This window comes from Grus americana, chromosome 3 (genome assembly GCF_028858705.1).
Source record: "Grus americana isolate bGruAme1 chromosome 3, bGruAme1.mat, whole genome shotgun sequence".
NCBI classification, from domain to species: domain Eukaryota; kingdom Metazoa; phylum Chordata; class Aves; order Gruiformes; family Gruidae; genus Grus; species Grus americana.
Window position 1 is genome coordinate 20,090,367 of NC_072854.1, and position 24,962 is coordinate 20,115,328.

The 24,962-nt window shown below is 39.2% G+C and overlaps 1 protein-coding gene across 12 annotated transcripts in view; it reads left to right on the plus strand.

The window, feature by feature from the left end:
• The window catches only part of EIPR1 (EARP complex and GARP complex interacting protein 1), a 126,699-nt gene that overhangs the window by 81,576 nt on the left and 20,161 nt on the right, over positions 1 to 24,962 (plus strand). For 5 of the 12 annotated variants that reach the window (XR_008576257.1, XR_008576254.1, XR_008576259.1 and 2 more), the window contains 2 exons: positions 6,521 to 6,740; positions 11,482 to 15,204. Coding sequence is in view for 2 of the 12 variants with exons in the window: in XM_054819251.1 (XP_054675226.1) it covers positions 6,521 to 6,695 (175 nt within the window). In the remaining 10 variants the exon portion in view is untranslated. Of the gene's footprint in view, positions 1 to 6,520; positions 8,807 to 11,481; positions 16,538 to 24,962 lie in introns of those variants that run through there. The other 7 variants (XR_008576261.1, XR_008576258.1, XR_008576255.1 and 4 more) reach the window with 7 other exon arrangements.

Below are 24,962 nucleotides of genomic sequence, written 5' to 3' on the forward strand. Positions count from 1 at the left end.
GTATACAAAACAAATGAAAACAGAACAGATGAGGTAAGTATTTGGGGTGCGTTTAGTTTTCATCCCCCAAAACAAAGCTGGCATGCCTGGATAAGATCATAGGAAGCGCTTTTTGATGCCTCAGTTTCAACAAAACATTTAAAACATGGGGTCATTCCATATCTATGGATGCAACCAATTAAGGCAGGCTTCTCCTTGGTCTCTCCTTCTTTAATGGTTTTGCACTCTGGTGTTGCAAGGACTTACTCCCTGCAACCCTGAACTTGCATTAATTCCAAAGCTTCTGAAGGTGTCTGTCAGTTCCCTTTTCGATATCTGCAGAGCACTGAGAACTTCCCCCAAAGGGTGGTGGTGGTGTCTTATATTCTTTCTTCATTCTTTTGTCATCCAAATACTTATGTTAGTGAGTGAGCCTGTATTTGGTTGTATTAAACCAGCCTGACAGTCACTTTAGTTCTACATTGCTATTTCTAAAAATAAACAAAAACTACCAGGCTCTTAGTGTGCCCACCTTTACTCACCAGTCAGGATTCCTTTTCTTTAGTTATTGCTTTATATTTATTTGCCTTATAAGTTTGAATTTTAAACTCTGTAGGTCTCTGTTTGGTATGTTGATATGCAGCGTGGGAAGACCATTTGCTACCTTAGGAGCACCAATAGCAAGGTACATGCTGCATCTACAGCAGTGTTTTCATTCTTCATGACTTCTATGGCCAGAACTTCGTGACAAGGCTCAATTGATAATTGAGAACTTGCTTTTTAAGAGAAAAAGCCTTTTCTGTATCCATACCAATGAAAAGATTTATATGGTCAATACCATTTTGAGCTTATACATCAGTCCTGAAAAGGAAGCCATCCTTAAACTTTAATTTTGCAGAATGAGCTACCAGCTCCCTTAGCTCTCTTTGAGGTTTACAGGCTTAGGATGTCTGCTGTGTTTTCACTGGCAGAACTGATTGCTAAGGTCAGTATGCTGTCTTCTCCCTCATGCTATGTTTTTTGACAATGTGTTCTAAGCTTATCCTTATCTTTGTTAGTATTGAAGATTGTACGAAAAATTCATGTTAGAAAATACCTTTTTTTAGTGTTTTTCCTGAAGTCTTATATTTCCACCTTTTTCACCATAGATGTTAGCCACACTGTCCTTTGATACAAACAGAACGAGATCTAACACAAGCACTTCTCACCATGTTGCATTTAAAGCCGAGATATGTGAAGGATTGGTCCTTCCAGTACAGACTATCTCTTTGAGATAGTGAAGTTTTTAATGAGACTTAAAGTGTAGGAACATCTTCAGCAATTGGAGTGGACCAGAGAAAAAATGGTGGCTGGCCTCTCTGTAGAAAGAGATTTCCTTCAAAATTCCATGTATAGGAGGTGGTGGTTCCTACTTTTTGTGATAGAAATGTGGTTTGGAGCTTTTTGAATAGTAAATCCTGTGGTGTGACGATAACATGTGTGAACTGTGTGATCTAATGTAACACCTTTGTATACGCATCTGTGACTTCAGGAGAGTGAATTGTCAACATTGATATTTTGACAAGTATTTGCCAAACATTCATGGTAAAGCAGACTTTTAGGGCATTTTCACACAGCTGCCAGTAGTGTTAATTTTGATGATATTTAGCTTGTGGTATTTATATGTCAGAGAAATCTAGAAATCATAGGATTATGCTATGGCATCAGCCAAGAGACTCAATTAATTAAAACAGCTTAAATAGTTTCTGTTTTGAGGAATGTCAGTATTCAGGACTTTACTTGATTGGATGTGTAAGAAGCTGGGCCAAAGCTAGTGCAGCAGCACTTTCCAATTCCTAGACTATTTGGCTTTAAAAACATGTGTTTTTTCTGTGCTATTTCTTTTTTTAAGCCCCATCAGCAGATATATCCTCCTTAATTTATTTTGCATATTAGGACAACTATGAAACCTGTTATACTAAAATATGCATTTCCTGTTTTTAAAGATGGCATTTTCCTGTAGAAGCAGTTCAGAAGGCTGGTTTTGAGTAAAAAAAAAAAAAAAATAGTTTACAATAGCACGAATGGCCAATTATTATATATAAAAATTGTGTTCCAGTATAAACATCCTTGAATTCTGTTTTCCTTAAGAGTGAAAAACTAGTGTGTTGTCTAAGCTTACCAGAAACACAACCTAAGTTTTGCTAAGTTTTCTCCTGCAGTTAATGGGAAAGAGCATCCACAGGGCTTATTCTGGAATCCACTGGCATGCTTTTCAGGATTCATTTTGGACACTGCAGTACATGTTGCTGCTCTTTTGAGTCACATCTATTTCATAGTAATTTTTAGATTAAAGAGGATTTAATTTTGACTGTGATAAGGAGTTAATGATTTTGGTGACTCTCAGAAACATATTGTATTGAACATTGTGGTGACAAAATAGAATCGCAAGCACTGCGAACTTAAGTGGTTGTTAGCATGGGAAGTAATTGGAAATAACAGCTCTCTACATGAAAACAATTATCCAAGGTTTAACAGGCTTCTCTCTCAAGTCTGTAACACAATTAACCTCAAAGTTATCTAGTAAAATGAAAGCTCTTCTCCTTTCATAGGAGAAACTGGTAGGGGTTGTGCTATGTGAATAAGACAACAAAGAGAAACCAGTCAAGTTTCAGCTCTCTGTGGCACAGGTCTTAAGTTTATGCAGAATGTAGGGGGAGATTACACATTTCCTACTATGAGTTCTTGATGACATAAGAGTTTGATACCTTGTCAGTTGATACAATGCAAGAACATATATAAGGAGAGAAAAGTGTATTTTAGTCTGGCCAGAACAAGTATTTAAAATAGTACAGGAAAAAGAGAAACTAAAGCAACTTTTTAAGGGACAGGGAGGTTTAGGACAAGAAAGAAAATAGTTTGCTAAGCTTGCCAGGCATAACAAGTGATTACCAAGTATGCTTATCGAATATAGTCTAGTCAGACAGCTCTATCAAGGGATTGGCAGGCCAAGCACCTAACACTCGTGGTACTCTGAACTAGCTATAGCATAGCAACTACGTTTTTACACCCGTAACCTGCAGCTTTTAAGTAAAAACAGAAATCTCTCTTTTGGCAACAACCTGAATTATATATATTAAAATAGCATAGAAGAAAGTTTACTTCATATCCACCTCTGTACGGTATTCTTCCTGATTCTGAACTTCTCTTACTGGGAAGAAATTTAAGGTCCTGAACTCTCCTCCCTGTTCCAAAACCTGCCAAAGATCTGCTGACTATCCCAGTATCAAGTCCATTTTGAATGCTCTCCTCTTCTGTGTCCGGTGTTATGCATCTAAGGCAGCAAATAACCTGGGCATTGTCATCAGAAGTTGGTAACTATGAAATGGAAAGTTTCTGAGCTAAGAAAAATGCACTTGAAAGTATACCAGTATTCTTTTAATTACTGCTACATTATGAATAGAGTATTAGAAAAAAAATACACTCATCAGTGCTATGACATGTTAGGCTCTGAAATTACCTACTGTATGTTAAGGAGAAATAAAATTGTAGCAACTGATAAAAACAGAAGGATAATTAAAATATCTAAATAGACAAAAACATCTTAAGTACAAGTTGTTTCGTATGTGTTCCACTAGTATGTGCTGTGACCAAAATAATCTTTTTTCATAGACTCTCTCTATATATATTTAAAAGGTATTTGTTACCTTGCTTAAATAAATGTCAGCATCATAACTGTTAAGTCTGTAACTTCTTGCATTAACCAAATTATATTTAATTTCTGGGGAGTTAGGAGAGTCTAAGCTGATTCTTTAATGAATAAAAATGTGTAAAAGCTGCAAAAAATTTCAGTGAGAGTAAATAGTTTGTTGTGGGACTCAGAAACTGAACATTTGTAAGTATCCTAGATTCATATAGGTTCAAAAATAGTATCCTCAGCCTATTCTTGGATTACCAAAAACTGCACACACATAGCCAAAATGCAGACAAATCTGAGGTGTTTTCTTGGAAGTCTCTTAGCATGGGGTAAAGTGATCTGTCTCCAAGAGATTCCTGTTGTGAAGAAAAGCACCCACCACAAACAGCCTTGCCTCTTCTGGTTTTTTACTTCTTTTGAACAATATTTCACATACACAAAATAAATTGTTCTTTGTTCCACTAGCAGAATCCTTCTGGGCTCATTATCCATTACATAATTTAAAGGCTAATCTGTTGTCATTCATAGTGTTTGTAAAGGGTGCTCATGGACAGTTTCTTTTGGTTCTTCTGTATTGTTCCTGAAACACATGTCATTCTGAGACGATTTTTTTTTTCCCCACCCTGATTATCTTGTATCTAGATCTTTTACACCAAGTGATCACTTCTGTAAGGATTTTCTCGGATTCTCAATAACTGTCTCAAGGCTATGCCATTCTTATGCACAAGTAGTTTATACATAATGTTATTACAGATCTGTGCTATTTAAAACAAACAAAAAAACCCCACCAAAAACTGAACTCATGTGGCCTGAAGAACCACATGGAATAGCATGCTTTCTTTTTCTGGGAAGGCGCAAAATTACTTCCATGCCCAAGAAGAAATGCAGTGTATAGACAACAATAAAAGACAGTTAAAAATTGTAGTTATAAATGGAAATGCCAAACAGACATTCATCTACAGGCTTCTTTCCTGAACACTCATTCCCCTATGACTTCTGTAAATTAAATTAGATGAACTGTGTTATTTAAATGAAACACTGAAACAACTCTGAGCATACTGAAAATAGTATAATCTAGAAGCTTATTTGTCCTTGTTTATCCAACCTTTGGTTAACTGAGACTCCTGGTTAACTGAAAGTCGGTCGTGTCCCCTGACAGCCATGTGCACTGTGCATTACTCCCCTGCTTATCCAGAGAGACATTTGAAACCTTCAGAATAATGGAGTTGTGGGTAAGTGGGTGAGCACTGCGTGAAGCACATTGCTGTCTAGGGACATGACCAACTTTCACTTAACCAGGCATGTCAGTTAACAGAAAGTTAGAAAAACACATTGCAGGAGGTGAAGTGTCTGTGTGCGTGCGTGTTTATTAGCTCTCTGCTGTTAGATGGTTTGTATCAAAGTACATATTCAGGAGAATTGCAAAATAAGCCTGCTCTTTGCGATTAACCGGGGCTGCGTGTTGTTTGTGCTATGACCTTTTTTTGTTAGTTGACCTTAAACATAGCATAAGTAAATGATGAAAGTCCTTGAAACTAAATATCTGAAGCTATTCTGCAGTATCAGACTGCTTTTGGTTTATTCATTAAATTCAATTGAATTTTAATTGTGATGTTAGATTCACAGCTGGTTAGGCTGGCTAGGTGGAGCAGCGATACCCTGCAAGTGATTCAAATGTGATACCATATACGCTTTGTGATCATAGAGACGCATGCTTTCAGAGAGCAGTGGTAAAGGGCAAAGATGGCCAATAACAACACTTCATTTCTGTAGTAGCAGCATCTGTTTGAATGACTGAGTGGCATTCACAAGGCTTTTTGGCTTTGCTTTCTGTTAGGAGGATTGCAGCTGTAATACAAGGCTGTTTCTGGGAGGCAGGGGGATGCTCCTGAAAGGCTGACTGATTCCTGTCAGGCAGAGGTGATCCTCTGTGGGTGAAGGAGCTCTAAGGTCATACTCTGAAAACTCACCTATCCTGTAGCTACAGAGTAATGTGCTGCGGTATTGCTCTGAGAAGAGGGACTGTCTCTGTGAGTGGAGGGAAGACGGGCTGTTCTCAGCCAGCAGAGCACAATCGGTGACTCTTGGGTGGTTTGGACTTCAGAGAATAGCCTGAATCTGTTCCTAATATATTTGCAATGCAAAAGAGCATCTGTCTGTCTGTCTGTCATGATATAGGTGACCAGGAGCTTGGGTGTTGGAGTGAAAGGTGAGGTATACAATAACAGATGAGAATCCAGTGTTGGTATAACTCTAGGAATGGGAGATAAAAATTAAAGTGTTCAGAGTGGTGCCTCTGTGTCCCTTCCATTAGTCTTGAGAGAATGGGTCCAGGATGCCAGCACAGGAGAAACTGTGATGTTAAGGACTGCAACTTCTTATCTGCCTACGCATTTCTATTAAGATTATATATTATTTTAAGAATTCAGTTAACAACAACGGGGGAAAGGAAGGGATGGACCATGGTGAGAGAGAAAAGGTGTTGATAAAAATGTATGTTTCAGTGCATTTCAATCATACCCTGTAGCTTACCTTGCTTTAGGGAGAGAGAGGTGCGTAGTGTAGGGTATGAGAGACTTGGAAATGCACTGAAGCTGAGATTAAGAGGTACTTTGTCCCTGCAAATGGGGTCTTTAACTTGAGTCTGCTGTGTTATCTAAAACATAGGTACATGCAGATATCTGGTATAAAATATTTCCTTAGAGCCTACTACTGCATTTTTATACTTTAAATGGGAGGTTGTGTATCTAAATGTTAATGACACTTAATATTGTCTTTTAAATCAAGTGTGTTCACAGATCCTTAGTATTTTCTTTTTTTTTTTTTTTTTTTCTTTTTCTTCCCCCCCTCTCCCTTCAATTTTAGGATTAAAGAGCCCCTTCAGGACAGTGTAATAGCTACCTATGAAGAACATGAAGATAGCGTATATGCAGTTGAATGGTCCTCAGCAGACCCGTGGCTGTTTGCCTCTTTGAGTTATGATGGGAGACTTGTTATTAACAGGGTTCCCAGAGCTCTTAAATATCACATACTGTTATAATTTGTTTGGATTATGGTGGAGTTCTTATCTTGATGTACACAATTGGTAGGTATTGTTTAGGTTTTTTTCAGGATCTATTTTTATTGAGTATAATGTTAAAATTTTGTTAAGAATATCCGTACTAATAGAGACACTTTTAATTTGTCTTTTGTATTTGCCTTGGAAAACTATGATGCATTTTCTGAAAGCTGTACTAGTTAGATTTTTTTTTTGAGGGGCTAATGTCTTTATAATTCACAAAGTTTCAGAGATATTGAGTACTTTCCATACTATTGCTTTATTCCTTCAGGTTTATGCAAATATAGTGGATTACAGAGGTGTTGTTATGCTGATATAAAACTGGGACAATGTAGGGTGCATGTAGCAGAAGCGATCTACTCGTTTACAAGAATAATATTTTATCTTTCTGATATAATGACCCTTCTGCTCTTAGCTAGGGCCACATTCTGCTAACTATTCTGGTCATTCTTCAATATTTATAGATGCAGTTGGGACTGGTCTTAAAAGGCTTTCTTAATTCAGTCTATTTTAAACACTTTTTTCCCATTTTGTGTATCCTAAGAAGAAATGTTAATTGTGAAGGTGAAACCTTCAAAATATATTTTTCATTTAAGCCTTATGGTAGTATCAACAGAGTACCATCCTGTAATTTGCAAACTAAATGCAATTTTGAGTTATGTGTTATTGGAAACACAATACTAGTCTTTACCGAAATCTCTTATATTCTCATGTAATGTATTATCCCATGTTTATAGTACTTAGTTGTGCTGTAGTATATTTTGAGGGACTCTGGAGCTATGCCATTGTTAACCTGAAAAATCTCTTTAATATTTGTAAGTAGTATCTCCTTCTTATCCTTTTGGCTCTGTGCCATTCTGCAGTATGCTGACGTGATGTAGCAGGCTTTCAGCTAAGCACAAAACATCCTTTGCTATATCCTACTCTTTGCAATACCTGACCTAGGCATCGGTTACTCTCTTGTTACAAATGCTGAGAACAGGCAGATGCTGCCCTGCAGGAGAACGCACAGAAAACTTGAAATGTAGATGGAAGGCATGGTGAAACATGCCTGGACGTACTGACACCCCCCCACTTCCCCTTGCATAGCTTGTGTTAAGATGAAAATTCTGCTGCCTGTTCTTTGTGTGCTCAGACTAACCGCAGCAGTGATTATTCCCTGTTACCTTTCCATCGCTATTATTTCCCATTAACTTCAGAGCCTGGGTATGTGCAATGATGTTGGTTGTGGTAGCTTTGTGTAAGACCACTCTGAAGAAATGGCAAGAACACAGGACGGAAAGATCAATACCAGCCTCTTCCCGTGATTCTTCCCGTTGCTACGGCAACCATTGGTGTTAGTGTTGAGGGACAGCCTGCTGCTCACCTCTGCTTGTCCTTACCCGCTCTTGGATCGAAACATGTCCAAATGTGATTTGTTGTGTATACACAGCTGCTACTGTGAGAACACGCTTTGAGAGCATGACTGACTGCCATAGGCCAAAACATCCAGGAAAGATGAAAGTTGAATTCTATTTCTGCCTTTCTTAAAGACCTTGCTTGGAAGAATTCATAGGAGTGAAGTAATCAAATTAATTCATCTGTACTATTGTTTGTATTTGTGTTATGATGCTGCCTGTCTGCTCCAGAATGAATGCTTCATTGGAAATTCTGATGGTCTGATTTTGTGCGTTAAGATTTTAAACTTGTGCTATTTCAAATTGTCTCAATCTGTAATTAGGGATGAGCTATTCACCTGTATACTGTAAGAAAAATTACATTTCCAAATCAGTAGTGCTTCAGTTGTCTGAATATCAAAATCCTTGGTTGGGCTGCAGCTTTATATGTGGAGCTTTCAATCTTCAGATGCAAAACCTTGTTGGGTCATGTCATGTGTGTCTTCCCTGCTCCCCCCAAAAAACCCCACCCTGCAGTACATCTTTAGTATGCAGCAGAGCTCTTTAAAACTTTCTTCACATTAGCAATAAAGGTCTAATGAAACTTTATTGTCTGTTAATGTATATGGCTTGCAGTGTGAACGTGATGGGGAAATTATGAAACAGTATGTGGGATTTGATTTTTACCATGTAATAAATGCAGGACAGATTGCAGACTAATTTTTATGTGGCTGTATTTCCTTTAATATTGTAAGCTGATACAAGCTGGAAAGCTCTGTAAACAAATAATATCAACAAATGTTTTCTTTTGGTTTAGTTTTGTTAAATGTGTGTATCACTCAATAGGGAAGAAGAGAGGGGATGTACCCTGGGAAGGAAGGGAGGAGCAGGTCAAATTTGAATGAAACGCATTACGGTAGAATCAAGAGAGCAGGAAGGGTCAAGTTTTAATCATTCTCAGTTGTCTGTAAAGCGGGATCTGAACTACATGTACAGCACTGGCGGCAATATGGAAATGACCTTCAGAAAGTGAAGGCTTTTGACAAGATTTTGTCCCAGGCTGTTAGCAAGCTGCTGTAGGGTAAGAGGAAAGGTTCAAAGATGGTTAAATAACTGGTTAAAAAATAGGAAATAGGAAGCAGGAATAAATCCTCACATTTCATGGCCAAAAGAAATTACTAATGAAGTCTGCAAGGATCTGTGCCTAGGCCTGTGCTTAACAGTATTCTCATGGCCTTTTTGGAAAAAGGGCTGCATAGAAAGATGGCAAAACTTGCAGATACTGTTCAGAGTAGTAAAGATGACTGAAGAATTATGGAAGGGCCTTACCTCACAGAGTGACTGGATGATAAAATGGTAGATGAAATTCAGTGCAGGAAATGTGAAGTAATGGATATGGGAGAAAACAGTCATTTTACATAAGTCCTGGGGACCACCAATATATGGTTATTACTTGGAAGTAAGATCTTAGGGTTTTCATGGACCTTTAAATGCATCAGCTTAATAGAGGTTAAAATTTTTAATTAAAATGTTTGGAATTACTAGAAAGCAAATAGAGAACAAAATAAAGCATTGTGGACCCATTAAATAATACATATTTATAAATCTATGGGATGTGTGCATCTTGAATACCATGTGTAGTTCTGGTTTCTTCCATCTCAAACCCCGTGTAGTAAAACTGGGAAAGATTTGAGAGGAGGGTGACAGGAATGACGAATAGCATGCAACACCTGTATGAGGATAACTAAATAGACCAAAAGGCAGATGTTTGAGAGGGAATGATAAAAGTCCATAAAATCACAAGTGGCAGAAGGAGAGGATGAATAGGAAGTGATTGTTCACTGTCTCTCCTGATACCAGCACTAGAGGTTATTAAATGGAATCTGCAGGTGGTGGCTCAAAGCGTACAAAATGAGGTGGTCTCCACAGGCGTGCAGGTGAGCTATGGCACTCCTCTTTAACAACCCCTTCCCCTTGATTAAAAAAAAAACCAAAAACCCAACAAACAAACAAGCAAAAACCAAAACCAAAAAAACCCCAAACACCTGAAGAAACAAAAAAAAAATCTCATTACTAGTTCAGTCATGTAAACTTTAACATTACTTGAAAGATTAATCCATTAAAGGCTGCTAAATATAAAGGCAGCATCTCTGGCTTAGAAAATACTTTTGAACCATGAATTGCTGGACACTATAAAGAGTACTGGCAGAGAATCCCTGTGTGCTTGTCTAGTCTTCACTTACCTTCCACTACCAGTTACCTTCACTTACATGTGCTAATTGCCAATAAAGGTAGAAAATGCAAGTTAAAAATAACAACTTATTCTCTAAAGCTTTGTCTGTAGTGCTGAGACAGCACGTTGCTCCTGCATGTTTCTCTCTCACAACTGTTTACTTTGGTCATAAGTTGTGCGTGTTAAGGGATTTCAGAAAACACTCATGTCTCAGATGAATTTCTTACAGAATACAAGTATTTCTGGAAACTACCTTGTTGCAAAGGTAGTAAGACTGTGGAGGCAAGGTGATTTCTGTGCAGCAAGGAGTCCATCACTGCTTCAGAGATTCAAATCATGGTCTAACTCATCTCACAGCACAGGGTTGTTTCAATGTCTCATAGAGAATGCTGTTTATCAGCACATAATTGTTGTGTTTTCAAACAAACACCTCTTAAATTATTTTTTCTTTCTTTGCAGACTGCATACAGGTAAGAAGCTTTAATAGATTTTGAAAAAGTGAATTATGGTATTCCTTAAAAATGTCAGATTGTCAATGTTGCCGTCTAAAAGCTTCTTTTATTCCAGATTTGGTGCTGAAAAGCATTTCTTTGTCACCAGTCTAGTTTGTGTCTGGTATGGAATTACAAAAATGCTTGAGATACAGTATTTTTATCCCACAGAAAGTGAATTATTAAAGGAGAAAGGAATTGGTAATATTTTAAAAAAGGTTTTGAGCGTGATCTAAATGAAGCTAACCAAAGTCAATACAAGTCTTGGCCATTTAATGAGAAGCTTGAAATAACAATCTGTTTCGCTTGAACTAAACCTGGTGCTAACTTCAAATTAAAAAATAACACTACCCTAAATGCCAAAAAGCAAAACCCCTCAGTACTGACCTAGACTTTGTCTGTGGTGTCAGCGCTAAAATTAGCCTGACCTGTACTGAAGCCCATGAAGTTAATGAACTGCTTGTCAACATTAGAATTAATGAAGAACATGTACTGGATGGCACAGGTAGACTTGATGCTTACTCTAGACCAGTTCTCCTTACCTCATACCTTTTCATTTCTCAAAGGTGAGTGGAAATAAGAAGCCATATGATCTGGACTATGTTCAACACTCAGTTTAAAACTGTGCTTCGTAAAGAATTAAGCTGCCTGACTATTGTATTTTCCAGCTGACAACAGAAAGCATTAGTTCTGCGTTTGTCTTTTCATTCGGAATTCCCAAATCTTACAGCCTGGAACCTGTTGCAGTATGTGAGACTGAAATTCTGCAGCGTGTTTGAGATGGCCTTCAAGAGTATCGTCTGACATGGTAAGACACCATGAGGTAGGTATGCCTTTGACATAACTGAAGCAATGAAAGGTAGGTAATGATAACTCTTAAGATCAGTATTTGGATACAAGTTTATAATGCTATAGAGCTGCTGTTTGGCTTCACAGAGGATGTCGAGGGGTTTTTTTGTTTTGTCTTTTTTTTTTTTTTTTTTCTTGGGGATATGAAGAAAGTCCTTAAAAGTTTTGTTGTGGAGCCTGTGGTATGAATGCCATTCTGAGGCTGCAGAAAGCCCATGATTTCTGGAATAGCAAGTGAAGTGACTGAAAGAAAAGTGCAAATCAGTTTTTAGAAAAGCCTAGCCTTCCCATAAAAGGAGCTGCTGGGTGTGAAGCCGCAGATACTCTCCAGAACAATTTGCACATTGCTCCTGCTCATTCCACCTGCCACATTGGTCAGTGAGGAGCTAGCGAAGTGAGAAGGAAATGACACAGAGACTTGGAGAGAAAGACAAAGAAGAAGAAGTAAAAGGAAGACTGACAAATACAGAGTGAAAAGTGAATTGAAAAAGACAAGATCAAGGAAAGATCAGTTTGGAAAACAGAAATAGGAAAGATGGAAGAAATTGGCAGTAAATGAAGTAAAGAAAAAGATAAAGGGGTAAGGAGTGGGAAAAAAAAGAATATTTGTTTCCTTTTCTTTTGGCTATGATGTTAAAGGTCCTTCAATTTTTTTCTTGTTAATCTCCCTATGTTAACTGATTTCAGTGCTAGAGAATTGCCATTTTATATTGCAGCATTTTAGTTCTGATATTGGAGATGGTTCATGCATGATAATTGCTGTCAAGTTCTTGGTTGATCCGTAAGTTACTAGTTCAAACTTGTAGGTTTTAAGGGGTCAGTGTTTTTAGCTGGTCACTATTCTTTTCAGAGATCAGGTTGCAACTGCACGTGTGAGCAGTTGTAGGCCGTTTCAGTGCAAAGTTATCAGATTGGGTAATCAAAGGGGAGCAGTACCCTGAGAGGCAGGAAGAAAATTTCACGTGGACTATTTCTTGAGTCGTGCTAGTTAGATCTGCAAAAGCATCTGTTTATGGCAGACACTGTTTATCTCCATTTATGGCTTCAGGGGAGTGTCCTAGTGAGAACAACTCAAGACATTAAATGTGATTAATGAAGTATCTGAGACACATCCTCCCTTCCACACTGACTTACTTTACAGTAAAAGAATTTTGAGCTATTCTTGAGAAAATCCCCCCTGTTTTGATTCTACAGCTTTTGGTGCTACAACAGCCCCAACTTCATAAAGGGGTTTTAGTGCTCCACCACAGAAGATAGCTTTGGGGAGAAAGAGATGAATGAATCTTACTGAATCCAGGAGCCAGGCTCCCCGTGTGGAGATGCATGGCAGATATGTGGGTTGCTATTGCCCTGGAGCTGTAGTAACAGCTGCCAAGCAGCTGAGCTGAGCGGGGAGGACCTCTAATGTACCTTCTCAGCAAATTGTCCATTTATTCTGATGCTGCCCCGAGTTCAGGATTTTGGCAGGAGGAACTATGGAAAAGCTTTTAAGCAGAATGTATTTAGAAGAGTGTGGGGAACCTTCGAAAACCCAAAGATACCACATACTAATCAGCAAGTCTAGATGAGCTGAGTCCTGGGGTGGTAACAGACTTGGCAGACAAATTCTCTGAACCACTGCCAGTTTCTAAAAAATTTGCGGAGGACTGAGAAGACAAGAAAGACTGGAAAATAGCAGAAATGGTATTGATATTTGGAGCTATGTGGAACAGCAGTGCATAGAGTTGGACAAGGAAATGTGTTTCAGAGTGAGGAAATTTTAGCCAAATTATGAATGTTTTATTTGGTTTTCCTTTTTTTACTTAGGTTTTTTTTTTTAATAAACATACAGTCAAAATACTAGCAAATATCAGAAATTACGTGATCACGTCCATGCAACAAAGTGTGGATTATCCATTGTGTTACACAGAATAGCCAGAATTATAATCTGAATGTTTGTATGATTTCCCTTATACCTCTCTGTTTTCCAAAGAGGATGGGTGAAAGGTAGTATATAACAGTAAATTTAACTTGTCTTCAAACACACATGAAAAAACAAACGAACATACTCTCTTAGTTTCTTATAATAGGAAAGAGTTTCTGCTAAAGTAAGTAATGAACCATCCTTTCACTCTGTGCCTGGAAATTGGGGTGGGGGGCAGAGAGAATACCTGGAACTTGACTTTACAGAGATTGTGAACAAGAATGATCTGTTTTCCAGCATGCAGCTGGTGGGGTAAAACCCTCGAGTACTTTCAGCTGTGTCTCAATATACACAGTATTTTCAGTATTTTAAGCTGAAGTTACCTACCTAAAACTGTTTCCAAAAAAGGAGTCCAGCTGCTCAGGATGGTGATATATGAGCACAAACAGGAAAGCATCTTCTTAAAATTAAGAATGTTTCCTTATCTTTAGGAGAGTAGCTGTGTAACATGTTTATTTGCAACTACAAAAGAGTTAGGCTTGGGTGCGTACACGTCTGCTGATAGCAGCTGGTAGGTAGATGGAGCCATAGATACTTTGATACTGTTGCTTTTTGCTATAAGTCAATCTGGGTAAAATGGGAGAAATCTGGTAGATACATTATTATTGGAAAGTCTGTTAGAAGCTTCATCACAATGGGAGCTGTTTAATCCTTCGCAAAGCAAATACCAGAGAGCTTCAACAACTGTTCTGACCATCCTGTTAGATGTGAGTGACAGTTACTTGGATTCAGTTTCCTAGATAGATGCATATTTCTGATCTGTGTTTTAATCATCTATTTCAGTGTTAATACGGTTTGAATATCTTCAGTCTATTGTTTGAATGACTTGGCTAAATGCTGTATAATTTTCTGTTGCAGTTCGTAGGCACTTCTTGTAAGACAGAAGGAAAAGCTGCTTTTGTTTCTAAGTCTCTTCATGCTGCTGTATCGGGAGGTATTCTGGTTGCTATTCCTGTGTCCTATACCTCAGGGCTCAAATCACAATTTAAATTCTACAGGTTTTGGACTGGTCATTGCTGAGGGCTGAGAAGAGCTGTGGATGAAGGCTGAGCATGACTGATGTGTTCATATTCATCAGAAAACAGAGTCAGCTGGAAAGAAAGAGGGAGTAATTGTTGCAGTGCTCCCTCCCTCACTGCTTGTGCAGAAACACATAGGCTGCAGGGAGGAAGCTACCTGAGGTTATTAAGATTAATACTGCTAGAAATTCCAATCAACTCACACAAGGCTGCTCCTCAAGGCTGTCAGATACCTACTGCCTTCTCTGATTCAGGCGGGGCCACATCAATTTTGAATTTCCCAACAGAGATTGCTATGATTTATGAGTTTAGGAGGCTGATAAATGTGGTTAGTTGAAGTGTTCATGAAATAATTGAATCAGAATAATTTCAGTCAGCTGTGCTCAATTTATTTTCTCCAATAACCACAGGAGGGTGTAATTTTTGGACTGGGAGCTTCATCTCAAGGATTCCTATCACAGGAAAGACATTGTGGAACCTGGAATGAGAGCAACTTAATTTTGCTGCCAGGCCTGTATGACAGCCTTATGAGCTGACTTAAAACCCATCAGAACTGGAGAGTAAGTACCCTGAGCTCTTCTGGTATTACCCATAACAGCGGCTGAGTCAGTTCTGTTTTACACATTGTGGGATAATGTCTGCTGGGAAGGATAATGAGACTTTTACTATTTGGTGTTTGAAAACCACTTTACTGTTCAGTTGGGAGGGTGTTGTTCTTTACACTTGTTTGTAGCAAATTATTTTCAGATGACAAGTTTTATGAATATTTCACTTTTGGGTTTTGTGAATTTTTCTGAGTGGTGATCAGCATCAGTTCTGTCCTTACAGCAAAGGGAGCACCCATGCATCCCTGAAGAATGTTATATGAAAGTCTTAAAAATTAATTTGTCCCTACTAGTTTATTGTTTGTCTGCTGTAACTTTCCCATATAGCCAAAAAAGAATGACATTTTGGGTGAATTGTCCTGGAAAGAGTACTGAATGTAAGGGGCGCTGTAAAAAAGGCAGGTGAACAGGTTGCAGTGTTGTGATGACTGGCTGAGGTTGGTAGAGAATGGGAAAGTCTAGCAAGTGGAGGTAGGGAGCAAGTGTGTTGCAGACAAGTATCTTCCTGTTGTCACAAACAAGGTATTTATAATAATCTGAGAGCTGCAAGCGAGGAGGGTATGTGGGAAAAAGCAGTGGCTTGTGTCTGTCTGTGCTAGTCAGTTCAGGTATCTTTTGAAATGTGCAAAGAGACTCTGCAAGTAGGATATAGGCAAAAAGTTAAACGGGCTACTGGTCTAGCATGAGTGTATTCCCCATGTCTGGTAAGACACCTGAACTGAATTTTGCTGACCAGGAAGGTGTCAGTAGACTGGGGAAGGGTTGTCCTCTGTGCTGCTTGGAACAGAGTTGTAGAGTTGTCATCTTCCAGCTCCATTTATCACATTAGGATTATATACCTTTGCATTTTGGTGTCATTTCCCTACTGAGTTCTTGAGCTGCTAATGTTTCCCACCGCAACAGTATTATCTCTGTCTGCAATTTTATGTTTATCACATGTGGCTTTTCCCCATAGACTTTCATACAGCCTTTTCTCACAACTCATCAGCTTTCTCAGAAGTCCTAACCAAAGCAGGGCAGCATGCCATAGACGACAAAGGGTTGCTGAGAGAGCAGCTTTCCCAAGAGTCCTAATCTGTTGTGGTGGGTTGACCCTGGCTGGAGGCCAGGTGCCCACCAGAGCCGCTCTCTCACTCTCCTCGTTCACTAGACAGGGGAGAAAAGGTGTAACGAAACGCTTGTGGGTCGAGATAAGGACAGGGAGAGATCACTCACTAATTGTTGTCACGAGCAAAACAGACCGAACTTAGAGAGGGAATTCATCTAATTTATTACTAAGCAAAACAGAGTAGAGGAATGAGAAATAAAATCAACTCTTAAAACACCTCCCCCCACCCCTCCCATCTTCCCGGGCTCGACTTCACTCCCAGCTTCAACCTCCTCCCCCCTTAGCGGCACAGGGGGACGGGGAATGGGGGTTATGGTCAGTTCATCACACGTTGTTTCTGCCGCCTCTTCATCCTCAGGGGGAGGACTCCTCTCATCGTTCCCCTGCTCCAGCATGGAGTCCCTCTCATGGGGTGCAGACCTTCAGGAGCAAACTGCTCCAGCGTGGGGTCCCCCACGGGGTCACAAGTCCTGCCAGCAAACCTGCCCTGGCGTGGGCTCCCCTCTTCACGGGTCCACAGGTCCTGCCAGGAGCTTGCTCCAGCGTGGGCTTCCCATGGGGCCACAGCCTCCTTCAGGTGCCTCCAGCTGCTCCGGCGTGGGGTCCTCCACGTGCTGCAGGTGGAATCGCTACACCCCCTCATCCTTCCTCCATGGGCTGCAGGGGGACAGCCTGCTTCACCATGGTCTTCACCACGGGCTGCAGGGGGATCTCTGCTCCGGCGCCTGGGGCACCTCGTGCCCCTCCATCTGCACTGACCTTGGTGTCTGTAGAGTTTCTTACATCTTCTCACTCCTCTCTCCGGCTGCAAAAGCTCTCTCTAACTGTTTTTTTTTCCCCTTCTTAAATATGTTATCACAGAGGCGCTGATGGGCTTGGCCTTGGCCAGCGGCAGGTCCGTCTTGGAGCCGGCTGGCATTGGCTCTGTCAGACACAGGGGGAGCTTCTAGCAGCTTCTCACAGAAGCCACCCCTGTAGCCTCCCCCTCCGCTACCAAAACCTTGCCATGCAAACCCAACACATCTGTGTGAGGTAAAAATGGACAGGTTTATTCTATGGTAAGCCGGGAATGTAGGCTGCCACTAGAGATCATGTGTTACCCCAGATGGTTGTATCAGCATGGATATACCGACAATCTTATGACATAACCTGGCCTGCATATGAACTATTCTCTGGTCACCCATGGCTGAAGAGCTGTGCAGTAGGTCCTTTCACCATGTGGTGAAGAACAGCCCAATGCTTGCACAGGCAGAAAAAAATCTCTCTCTGACCTATTATTCTCCAAAGTTCCCTTGCCTTGGAACATTTTAATTTAAACATTTTAGGATTTTTCATGAACTTAAGGTTTATTTTCATTTTTTATGTTCTGTCCATGATCTTCAGTTTGAGGGGGCGGTGTCAGAATATGGAGGCACCAGTAGGATTTGGGGTGAGGTATTCCGACTGCATAGAAAGATTTGTGACCCTAATGTAAAGTGGTGCACGCTTTAGAGCCCTTTAAGGCAATCTGTGTGGTGGTGTAGATCAGGCACATCGAGCAGCTGTATTGAAGAAGAATCTGGTGCGCTCAGTTTGTATTGCAAAATAAGTGATATTCTGAATAAAGAAGTCCGCTAAAATTCAGCTACCCAAGTGTGGTGACTTTTTTGTGACTACATGTTAATTTCTGGAATTAATTCGTGATGTTTTTTTTGTCTCTAGTTGTGGTTCATTTTGTCTCCAGGTAATTTAGTACCATTCCTGCCTGCTGTAATTTGTATCTGTAGATTGTATGGATGCCTGTTTTGTATTGTTTAATGAATGTCCTATGGGGTGCAGGATCTCTTAGTGACATTGTTCTCAGTATTGTGGCAGCACCATCCTACCCAGGAGTGCAGTAGAAGTAAGTTAACTTGAGAAAAACATTTGCTAAGGTTTTACCTACTTCCCTTTTTCACTGCTCAGCAGTTAGGAAGATGGTTCCCTGAATAACTCTTACTGAATCTCCTTGCTGAGGTCTCCTTGCCATGAAGTGCATGCTGCGTGTCAGAGAATGGTGGGGAGGCCATTGTGAAAAATCTGCTGCTTAGTCAGGATGTGGATATAAACCACAGAACGTTTTCCAAATCAAATTTGGATTTGGGACTTAGCATAAAATCAGGGCACAAAATAGCTACATTCTGTGCAGAAAATGTTAATAGAAAGTCAGGATTACAGTAATGCATTCTGCGTGGTCTTCGGTGAGTAGAGAACAGCAGAAGGGCATGTGGCAGGACTGTCTCACTTGTGTTTTTGCTTCTACTGCTGTGAAAAGCATTTTCAATACTTGCATAATTTAAAGCATGACATTATGATTTTCAAAGCTTCAAATTGGAGTAAAGCATTTACATAATCTAATTAAATCATGTAAATGTTTTATGATAATATTCAAGTAAGTGCAAAACTTGTTCCGCAGATGCATCCCATTCTTAGGCCATTGGGGAAACCCAATTTACTCATGCAGATGTATGTTTCTAACCCTGCATGCTCTGGGAGGTCAACAGAGTGCTTACTGAATGCTCTGTTCTTAGTATAACCTCCGAAGCCTGCTTCGCAGAGCATCGTCTTTCCAAGAAGCTTGAAGGTAGGCTGGTACCAGAGGGAAAGGCAAAGCAGATTTAAAAGGCTACTTGCAACCTCTTATAATTTGAATGAAAGCAATGCTACTGCAGTATGTAATAAATTGCTTCCATTTCAGTGAACATTAAAATAATCCCATGGTGACCCTCTTAGCAGCAGCCCTGCCACATGTAGTATCAGATCTCACAAAGCATGCAGTGTACTTGGATAGGAAGCTACCAGGGGAAGCCCCACAAATCCTCCTGGTGACTGTTGGGTTTGTTTTTGCCTCTGGCTGCACTAACTCACAAAATATTGGAAGCACTTGGCCAGCATCCATGATGAGAGATGCTGTCTTGTAGTGAGATTATTTAAATAATATTTTTTATCAGCGAATTCTCACTAAGCTGTCTTCGACAGTAGTTCTTAGTGAATCCTGTCTTCACTAGGCCATACTACTGCAATAAGCAAGTAAATTGAATCCTGATTTTCCAAATGTAGCCAAGCTAATGCTAAGCTAGTACCAACGAGATTCTTTTAGAAAATACAGCACTGCTTTGCTAAAATTAGTTTATGCAATTGGCAGAGGTAGGTTCTTCAAGACCAGGTCCCTGTCTGTTTTAAATAAGCTCATTGCCATTGACTTTTATCAGTGCCATGCTGATTTGCTCTAACGGATGACAGAAATGTTTGTGTATACACTGCCAGGTGTTCTGTAATTATAATGGTTAGGAAGCACTTGGACGTTTTCTGTGCCAGGCTGTTGATGAAGCCCGTGTGCTGTTAGAAACACAGGACTGACTGCACACACCGTGTTGACCTGGTTTGTGCATATACCGTGACTGCGGCAAGCCCAGCAGCTCTGATTTTTATCTGAAAATGTGGGTGTTTTGAAGGAAGCCTGGATCTGACATACCTCTGAATCTGGGGATTCCATTATTTACTGTCACAGTACGTAATAATAATAATATCCAAAGTTTGTAAATTAGTTTGGAGCTCAGTGGTATGGAAAGCTCTGAATATGTGAAAGTCATTACTAAAGTAGCTCACAGAAAGGTGAAGTATATCAGTAGTGAATTAAGTCTTCACTAATTAGACAAAGAAATCTAATTACTTGGCAAATTTTTCATCTAATTTTTAAGGGAGTGAAGCTAGTGTAAATTTAAAATGGAAGCCGAGATGTTCAGCACATAGTGTTAACTGCCAAGGAGAACAACACGGTGACCTTATTTGCAGCTGCACATGCATCATGTGTAGGAATGCCTGTCATAGCCATAATGATTTAACATCAGGGCAGGCCAATATTTCTTGGTTCTTCCTCCGCAGTGTAGGCAGTTTCCTTTATAGGTGGAATGGGAACCTGTAGGTGTTTCTGGTGAAAAATGGTAATGCTGGAGAGGTGCCCTTTACTACAAATCCAGCACCATTTGCTTTAGTTCACCTCCTGAGAAAGAATTTGCAAAGTCACAGCCTGGGGAATGAAGTCACAGCTGGGTGAAGTTTAAGTTTTGGCATGGTTGGATTCTGCTGTTTTGGATTACTCAGCTGTTGATTATACGTTTAAGCATAGTAGGTGACATTGGGGAATTTTAAAGCTGCTGATTTTTTTTTTTTTAAGGTGCCAAGACTATTTCATTGCAGAAAAGAATGCTTTTAGTTTTAAAACCTGCAATATTTTGGTCATAGTAGATACTTTACATTTAGACATGAAAGCTCGTAGAGTTAACTTCAACTCCCAACACTAAGACATTTACCATCATACAGCTATTCGTACTTAAGGCATTTTGTAAGAGCACAAGTATTAACTGCCACTAAATATCCTCTGTGAATTGCTCTTAATAGTTCCATAATAAAATCCCTTTCAATTACCTTTCAATACTATATCAACTTTGAGCCTGATATATCACCTATTTAAACTCTCCTAAAGGACCTCAGGTGGCAATTTTTAAAAATGTGTGGGCACTTACCCATGAGGCTTTGTAAGCACCTGATCCGCAAGCATCCATGGTCACTGGATCACTTCTGAAGACTACAGCTACTGCTCTGTTGAACTCTTCATGGTTTATGTTCCTATCACTACTCCTCAACTGAGGCATCCACATTGCAACAGGAGGCAGAGCATTTAAGTCAGCTTATTTAAATTGCTAAAAATTGTAATTTAGGTTGCAGATTGGTGATGTTTGTCAATTCTTGTTTCCAAATTATTATAATTTTGAGAAGAATTTGATCTGAAAAGTTTGGGAGAAGGTAGAATAAACAGAAGAACGGCTAAAACAAACTTTAATCCTCTCTACACACATACAGAAAACTTTTTCAACCTTAGCAATATCCCCAGGTGTATATTGATTATCTCCGCAACTATGAGATGCAGCTTATAGAATAGAATTATTTTAAGAGAAATAAATGCTGGGGAGTAAAATGAACATTGAGGAGTCTTTCTCTGTTTCTTACAATGCATCCACTGAAAATACAAGGTAGCAAATTTAAAACAAGAAAATACATTTTCTCATAGCAGATAATTTTAATGGTGGAACTCACCAATGATAGAGTGAAAACCAAAGGAAGAAAGAAATTTAAAAAGGCTTAGGCATTTTTGTGGACAATAGTTCAAGGGTGGCTATCATAGTAACTAGTCCCCACATAACTTTTGCCTTCAAAGTCTTTACTCTGGATTGCTGGTAACCGAACTGGTGATACTGCTGAACTGGCTGTGTTCTTTCATGCTCTTGAAGCATTTCTACTGGCCTGTCATGGAGGTAGGGTATGGGTTAGATGTCTTTAATATGATGTAGTACAGCAATGATCTGTCTTCCCTAGGAGTGCAATCTGACCTCCATAAATAACCATTTCCTTACTTAGAGCTATGCTCTTCTCCACATTTTAAATAATTTTTGAGAGACTTATTGAATGTGTGTGCACATGTGTATTTAGATCAGGAAACTAATACACGCCTGCCTGGGGCATGTATGAAAACTACCATCACCGTATAAGTACAACCATGGCAAGGTAAGCCTCATACAAAGGTCACTGATCATGACGAAACCTTTGCCGTGGCTGCAGTATTGTTTGGTTAGTTACAATAGTTGTAAAATAGTTATGTCTCTTCTAGCAAGGTGTACAAGCAGAGGTTTGTACTTGTAGAGTCGATGAACCCATGAGACTAGGTAGGATTGTGTTTAAGTATTTGGAGAATCATCATTAACATTGTCTGTTTAAATAGAAAAGAATACCCAACCAAATATTAATAGTGGGTGAGTAAGAGTACTTAATTTTTTTCTTGTACTTCTGTATGTTTCATAACAAAAATCTGAACGTTGTGTCTTGCCAAAATTTAGAAAATTATTCTTAAATATCCTGTGTACCAAAAGGCAATCTTTCTCAGTATTCAATTTCTTTGAGTTTGGTTTAAAAAAACTTCTACAGCATGGGGGATAGAAATTCTCCTTTTGGTGCAGGGCCATGAGATTCTGTTACTCTGAATTTCTGCGATTTCAAAACCAGCCCAACCAAGGCTGTTCACACTTGGGGGGGGGAGAAGGAAGAAGTTTTTTTTACTAAGCAGCAGCATTATTATTAATCTTATTATTTTCTAAAGTGTGAGAAACTTTTATTACTACATATTATTGATCCTGTTCTTTTCTAGATTGTGTGGGCTATCGTTGAAGCTTTTGAGCATTGAACGCATTCCGTGTTCAAACAGGAAGGACTCTGACAATCGAGTATAAAATATGAAAGGTCTGACAGTTTTCAGATCAACTTTAAAAGGATAATAAATTGATTTTAAGAAAATACATGCTAACCCAGACTCATGGCCCCATCTGATGTAAATCTGTATAGATACAATGACTTTGAATGATTTGCCGTTTCTTTCAATTCTTTCTCTTGCTTCCCCCTCCATCTGCTCCAGTCCATCACTGCAGATAACATGTTTACTTCTCGTAAGAATATGGCCTCTGTTGCAAGGGAACAAATTTGAGGTTTAATTTAGTTTTCTAGTCTTTTAATCTTTTTATGTATAATCTTGCAAATGAGACTGACGTTTCCATGGGGCAAGAAGAATTCAGTTGACTCTTACCCCAAAAATGATAGTGAACCCAACGCTAGTGTCTCTGGCTATGTACCTGCAACTGCTTAAGAGAGTTAAGAAGTCACATGGAAATCTTGCAATGAAGTTGAATATCATAGCAGTACTTGATAACTCTTAAAACTTTCTGGAGGAGAGTATAAATTGATTTGTATTTAAAAATTTCTGTGATTCTTCAGTTCTGGTTTGTTGCTACCAATTATTTTTAACCATGACAATTCCAAAATGTAAAAAAACCCAACTCGATCACGTTATTGCCATAGTCTGTATTTGCCTTTGTACATTGCTCCCAGCAGAAGAGAGCCTGGTTACAAAAGAAAAAAGTAGTTCTGTCTTGCTAGAGGCTGGCATAGGTTCAATTCAGTATTTTTTCAGAAGTTTTTGATACATTTGTTAATGCAACCTTAGCATGTTCACTACAGCTTTTTAGCATATTCACTACTTTTCCTTTTGCTGCTCTCTTTTAAGATGGTTTTACAAATGCCATAGTTAGTGTCACTGCCAGCATACTTAACACGAATAAAACAAGAGGGCATGGTCTAGTCTTCAACAAACCCTGAGTCTAACATGACTCTTCTCTTGTTCTTGATCAAACTGATTGGCATGTTATTCTAGTTGGCCGTAGCTTAAAATGATAACTGTATATTGTATCTTGGGAATGCTCTGGGTCCTGTTAATCTTGGTATTCTGAATATAGAATCTGTTTTGTCCTCTACAACTACAGTGTCTGTACACATAATATGATTAATTTTATTTGCATAATATACAACCGTAACAGAGAGAAAGAAGAATCCCCATTGTAATAACAGGAAACAAAGGCACAAGGTGTTTTAAGTGATTTACTCAGGTAAATCAAATAGAAGGTGTCTATGGATGTGCCTGAAAACGTACCCCAGGATCTTGAGATTCTGTCCAGAAACTCAGTTTTTAGATCATCCTTTTTAGCATTATAGAAACATTACATTCTGTTGATATTTATTAACAGCATCGTGATTCCAGGAAACGCCTGTTGGTACAGTTTTATGGTGGATAAATGTATAATTGGAAGAGAGTGGTTAGATGGTTAGTGCTCAGATGTTACTTTTAAATGTCTGAATCAGTTCAGCAGCCAAGATCATGTCCACAAGAACATCTTACCAAAGCACAATGTCTGTTTAGAGATGGAAACAAGCTGTCTTGTGTGCTCCATAGCTGGTTGTAGGCCATGGAGCTGTTTGCCATGCTCTATCATCACAGTCCTGTCAGTTTTTCTTCACCCTTGGAGAACACAATCATCAGCTGAAATGAACAGAACAGCAGCAATGCATTATAAGAATAAAACCTCTGCACTGTAATTCAGAATTAAATACTCTTTCATGATCTACTCTTGCAAAGTATGGTCAGTTACTGCTCTGCTGTGATGGCATGTGATCTTAAGTGCTGGGAAGGGAGTTTAATTAAAAAAAAAAAAACCTACTTCAGTGCATCTGGCAATGGAAAAAAAATTAATTTTGTTTAATTTTTAATCAGACAGTCTGAGACAACCACTGAGCACTACTTGATAATTAGAATGCTAATGAACTGCACACTGGGTTAGCCTGTTTTTAAAGGACAGCAAATAATGCACTCAGAGTTGAGGGATTCTATTTCGTTCCAGTCAAGTCCTCACATATTTGCCTTCTCACTTTGTAAGAATTCAGGAAATGTTTGCCTTCTTGTCTTATTTAAAAATCCCACCCCATGGTTAATTATTTTTCAAATGCAAAAAGCACAGAAAGTGGTAAGTGGCTTTCTTGAAAGGATTCTTCAAAAATATATAAACAATGTAAAATATTAATCCTCCCTGTTTGGTGCACCTTCAGTGCCTTAAGTGTTTTCTTTTTGTTTGTTTGTTTTCATTCTTCCTCTAGCATATTTGCAACTCTCTACTATTCTGCAACAGTTTGAAGTCTTTGGTTTTCATGC